The following is a 5,279-nucleotide window of genomic DNA, read 5'->3' as shown; positions in this document are numbered from 1 at the left end:
AAAAAAGACAACAATGCACATCTGGCAATGGAAAAAGTAAAAGTTCTAATTAGGTTGATTTGCTGTTGTTAATGCATTGCTTTAAGACTTTCACTAATTTTTTGTCTCTGAAGACCAAGGTGAAATCCTAGGTCTCCTGACCTCGAGTGGCAAATCTTTAAGTAGCTTTGTTCAGTAAGTACAGGATTTCACCCTTGGTGTCTCTAGGAAATACTAGAAAGCCTTAACAGATAAGTTGATTCAAATTCTTAGGTTAATTCATACATGGATCCAGAATTTACCATAAGAATTAAATCAGAATGAATCCTAAATTATATAGCAAAGTAAAACCATTCTTTTTTTTCCCCCCAAGAATGGCATTAAATATTTCCAGATGCCCATTTTGTGCAAAATATGAAAGGAACTTTAAATTCCAGTAACATCAAATGAGTGAATGAATGAGTTGAATTTAGCTGCTTCATGCAAATAATTTGGAAATCCACTATGCCATAAAAATGGTGTGGAATTTGCAGAAACCGTCAGCATAGAACTTGTTTTCCAGAGTCAATGTTGTTTGTGTGATGTTTGTAAAGTACTAGTTTTGTTGCACAGATTAAATGGTTGGTGAGTGGCATTCCAGTGTCTAGACTGTCATGAAGCTAGACCAAGATTTTAATGTTGTCTTTCTCTGTAATTAAGTTCTCTTGTGATTTCCCACCCCCCCCCACGTCTCATTTATTTTCCCCCGATTGGAATTACTGCAGGATTTTTGCAGAAGCTTTCAGGTTTTGGTACTGCAGTAGTCTTGTTATTCTGCGCTAAAGTAAGGGCCAGTAATTCCAGCCTTGCCAGTTCCTGTTGTCTTACTGTAAATGTTGCATTGTTTGATTGTTTCATTAGGGCCTGGGATCCCAAAGGTACACTTCTTCATAGTACCTAACTCAGCTGCAGAGTAAAATTTGAAAATGTGACTCTGGTGTACCCGAAAAAATAAAACACAAGACATTGAAGTAGGATAGTTCAGGACACTGGGAAGTTTGGAACAGGGAGTAACAGCATTGCCCTATATATACTTAAACAATTATGTGGAAATTTTACACAGTACAATTTTCATATACCTCTGTAACTTGTACCATTTATATGATGTCAAAGGTGCAACTGCATGAGAAAAGTATTCTTTTGCTTCTATGAAAAAAAAAAACAAAACCACAGTGACTTTCATAGGTGGAGAGCTGCAAAGCTGGCAGGGGACGTATACTGTCTGGATTGCTGCGTGTTCTTTAATCTTCATGTGGCTGGGAGAAATAATGCCTTTCCCTGCCTGCACCCTCCATTCCCCACCCTTTACCAAAACCCAGACCCCCTTCCCTCCTTTCAGCTTTGGTGTGAAATATAGATTATGAAATATTCTGAAAAACAGTAATAGGAAAATGTAACATTATATTGTAAGGACCAATAAGGAATAAGAACAGATTTGTAATGTTGCAAAATGTTTTACAGCTTCCAAGGTTAAAACATTTTGGATACAGTTAGTTATTTGCACATTTTAGACACTCTTGATTATACACAAAGAACATAGCAAAAGTCGATAGTATACCTTGAGCAAATGGAAGTAATCTTAAGATTACTTCAAGATTTTTGGTAACTGAGTCACACTGCATGTAAAATTAAGGCTGGTCTAAAATTCTTGTGTTAATTTAACTAAAAACTGTAGGAGAGATTTTAGCTGAAATGTCTTAATCGTCAAATACGGATTTACATAGCTCTACTATAAAGCTATATAAAAAATAATTTTGGTTTTTTTTTCAGTAAATGGGATCTTGTAGCTACCAATCTAATTAAATTAGTACAAAATCTATTTAGATTAGCCCTTTTTAAAAAAAAAAATACATCATTGCCACTGTTGTGCAGTTTTGTCTTAATATTTGTTGAGATTTGGTGAAGCATGTTGGATTGCAGCTTGCACAAGTTGATCTTATAGTTATTTTCTTACCCTATTTGAAATGCTTTCAAAGAACATACCTGGATGCTGTCTGTTCTGATAGCAACTACTAAATGAACATGTGAATCACATTTAAAACATTAAATTGACATGTGTCAGGGAGTAACACCTTCTTACGGTAGCTTTATGTAACTGGTAAACAACTTTATCATTGGTTTTCTCTGAAATTTAATTATTTTGACCAGTCTTGTTGCCCTAAAATTTTTGTTAACTTAAAAAAGTTTCACTGTATAGATTTTGTTATAATAGGATCTCCGTAATGGGTAAATATTGACACACAATCTTCTGCTCTTTTCTATACTATGAAGCAATACAATTATTACCTTCAAAGACCATCAAACTGTAAACAAATCATTTTGTCTCAAGTTTACATAAAGCTACATAGATGGTAAATCTTTCCTAACATTTCTTTATTCCACTGTCTTGTGTTTTCATGTTGAAAATACTTCTGCTTTTTCCTCTTGAGTGCCAACTTCTTACTAGAATGACTTCTTAATGTAATATGTTTACCTGGAATGTATTTTAACTATTTTTGTATAGTGTAAACTGAAACATGCACATTTTGTACATTGTGCTTTATTTGATGTGGAACATATGCAGTGTGATCCAGTTTTTCCATCATTTGGTTGCGTGCCCTAGGAATGTTGGTCATACCAGACATTAAGTTAAAAAAAAAAAAGACCACTGTTTGTTTTCAAATTTTTAATGTTTTTAGGAGTATGTGCTGTGAGGTGATCTGGAATTTGTCATTTTTTTGTCAAACTGTACTGCTCCTATTTATTGTAATGTAGTAAAAAATAGTTATTGTGAGTTTCTGTCCCAGTTTCCTTTTTCTCGCCAAGAATTACAGTGCTTCATCTGTGTAACGGAGTATCCCATGAATTGCACGTGTTTTGCAGTTGTTCTCGGTTTATTTCTCATACTTCTCATCGCCCGTTACAACCATTGGCTTTCCCTTCCTCTGAGAGGGGGTGCCATGCTTTGACAAAATGCTTTGTCGTACCGATCCATCTCCTCTGGTCCGTGCTGTGTTTGCATTCTGTGCTCTACGACGAGCAGAGCCTCACTTCAGGTGAGGTTGCACTTCTTCACTGGTGCACGCTGCTCAGGCTGTACCATCTTCAGTCACGCTCCAGAGACCTTGTTTTCATTAGTCTCACAGCAGACTTGATTTGAATTAGTCTACAAGTTTAAAATACTGTGAATAAGTATTCTGTGTTCATTCCCAGGTGCACATTTGTTTTCTTCTATCAAATGCCTTCCATAAACTTACAGAAAATTTGAAAGACATTCTTTAGTACTGATTGTGTCCTACTGGGCGGGGGTGGGGAGGGGAGTGTGAAACTGCTGCTGTTCTATAAAGTTATGCTTTGGCCCTTTGTTACCGTGTCTGGATAATCTTCTATCAGTTACTGAGAAGGGTAGGTTAAATTTTGTATGTAGAGGTATTCATTCGGATTAGGTTTAACTGCAGCATACTGTAGAGGAGTTAAGTTGATGTGGAAGGACTGTTTTTCACATCAGTGTTGTGCTAGAAGCTGAAGCACATCCATTTCATCACAAGGTAGTATACTGTCTAATTTGCCATTTTTTTTTTTATTCTGTTCTAGAATTTACGCATGTGAAGACTTGCTGTTGCCAACAGTCCTACTGCAGTGATTACTTGCCTATATTTCAAAGATTATTTCTGTTTTATCTCCAGTGTCATTTAGTTGTTGGAGGGGGGTGGGTGGGGAACACCAATCAACCCTTGTATGTGCAGAGTATCAGTTCTGGCACAGGCTTGTGCTAGTTGAGCCAAGGTCTACAGAGTTAGGCATGGAGCAAACATCCAGTGTCAAACTTCTCTTCCAGGGGAAAGGATCAAGTTCTATATTCCTGCTACAGCAGTTGCATGGTATCAGAAATCAGTCGTAGCAGGAATTGTCTTCAGGGTACAAGGGCTTAAACCACTGTTCAAATTCACCCCTTTCCTGACCCCGTAGGCTTCTTTCTAACACAGGAAGACAGCGCCTCTGCCAGCCTGCCAACAGGACTCTTGCACGTTAAGCAGGTGTAGTTAAAATCTCTAAGAATTTACTTTACTTTTGAGAAGGTGCTCACTTATGGTGGAAACAAATCATTAAATGTGAGAGACTCAAAATCAGATTAATCTAAGTAACAAAAGAAGTGTAGCACCTTGAATCGGCATTCAACCACACAGCTATCAGGTAAGAAGACCTATCTTTTCAACATGTATATCGAAGTGAAACAACAGCGTTGTGTTACCACTGCTTCCTGCAAAATTGTTTCATATGTGAAGTTTTAGTTCAAGGAAGTCAAAAGGAGTTGAGAAAAAAACTATTATCCATATAACACAAACCCCAAATCCTTCAACTGACTACTTAAGGGAAAGCAAAGTCCTAATCTGTACTTTAGATGGGTTGGAAGGATTTACATTTCATTTCTTTTGAGGTTACAGCTCTTTTATTGTTTATTTTTATGGATTTGTATTGTTACATGCAAACTCATTAGCACCAGTTACTGATTGTCGTCACTGTAGTAGCGCTGTTTCATAGCTCTGTACTTTCTGAGAAAGTACAAAGTCTCCAACTCTTTTATAACAAATTCTCCTCGTGCAATTAGTTGCTTAATTTTTTCAGGATCTTTCACATCTTTATTTTTTAGAAAAGCTGCTTTCAAACGGCTTCTAAAGTAGTCTGCTCCTTTAGGATACTCCCTTCCAAGGTACAGCAGCTTGAAGAAAAAAAAATAATTTTTTTTTTAATAAGTCAAGTGCACAGTGAAAGGGTTTCGTCTGGTAAGGAAAGTGTTCGTGGCATTTCAGACACTTACATTTTTGTATAGATTCAACACTTCACCTCTTAAAGAATTGGCCATTCTCACATTTCAGTGAACTCTTTATTCCCGTCTGATTTTTTTTTTTTTTCACCTGAAGAATAATCAGTTTGACATTAGCCTTTTATGGGAGTCAGTAAATCCCAGCCTCATCCTCCACAGGAATTGCGCGGTTTCTAACCAGACTCCTTTATCTTACCGAGCCCTGTTTGCTCTGTTATTTTCTGGTTCTACTCTCATCTCTTCTACTTTTGGCTTCAGTTTTGTTTCCATTTAGCTTCTCTTTCTCTTCTCCTCTGCCATCTCTCCTCAGCTCAAACAGCCAACAAGAAACTTCCACAAACTTCCAACTACCCTAACGCTCGTTTATCTTTGTGCTGCTCATCAGCTGCTTCCTTATGTGCTTACAGTTTTCGGCCTGGCAGCTTCTTTATCTGTGGTCTGCTAAAGAAAGAGTTAC

The 5,279-nt window shown here is 37.1% G+C and overlaps 1 protein-coding gene across 1 annotated transcript; it reads right to left on the bottom strand.

The window, feature by feature from the left end:
• Positions 1-4,501: 4,501 nt before the first annotated feature.
• On the bottom strand, positions 4,502-4,861 carry LYRM5 (LYR motif containing 5). The gene is made up of 2 exons (XM_009709654.1): positions 4,817-4,861; positions 4,502-4,717 (listed from the first exon to the last, which is right to left on the bottom strand). The coding sequence occupies exons 1-2, from the start codon at positions 4,859-4,861 to the stop codon at positions 4,502-4,504; spliced, it is 261 nt and encodes an 86-aa protein (XP_009707956.1).
• Positions 4,862-5,279: the final 418 nt, after the last annotated feature.

This window comes from Cariama cristata, unplaced genomic scaffold (assembly GCF_000690535.1).
Source record: "Cariama cristata isolate BGI_N322 unplaced genomic scaffold, ASM69053v1 scaffold39211, whole genome shotgun sequence".
NCBI lineage: Eukaryota > Metazoa > Chordata > Aves > Cariamiformes > Cariamidae > Cariama > Cariama cristata.
Note: the sequence above shows the minus strand (reverse complement) of the source record. Positions and strands in the feature narration are given on the sequence as shown.

Bases quoted from the DNA above. Each gene is read 5' to 3' on its own strand.
- LYRM5 (XM_009709654.1), bottom strand. From the start codon at position 4,861: ATGGCCAATTCTTTAAGAGGTGAAGTGTTGAATCTATACAAAAAT. The intron at 4,718-4,816 runs GTAAGTGTCTGA...TTTTTCTTCAAG, and splicing joins TGTTGAATCTATACAAAAAT to CTGCTGTACCTTGGAAGGGA.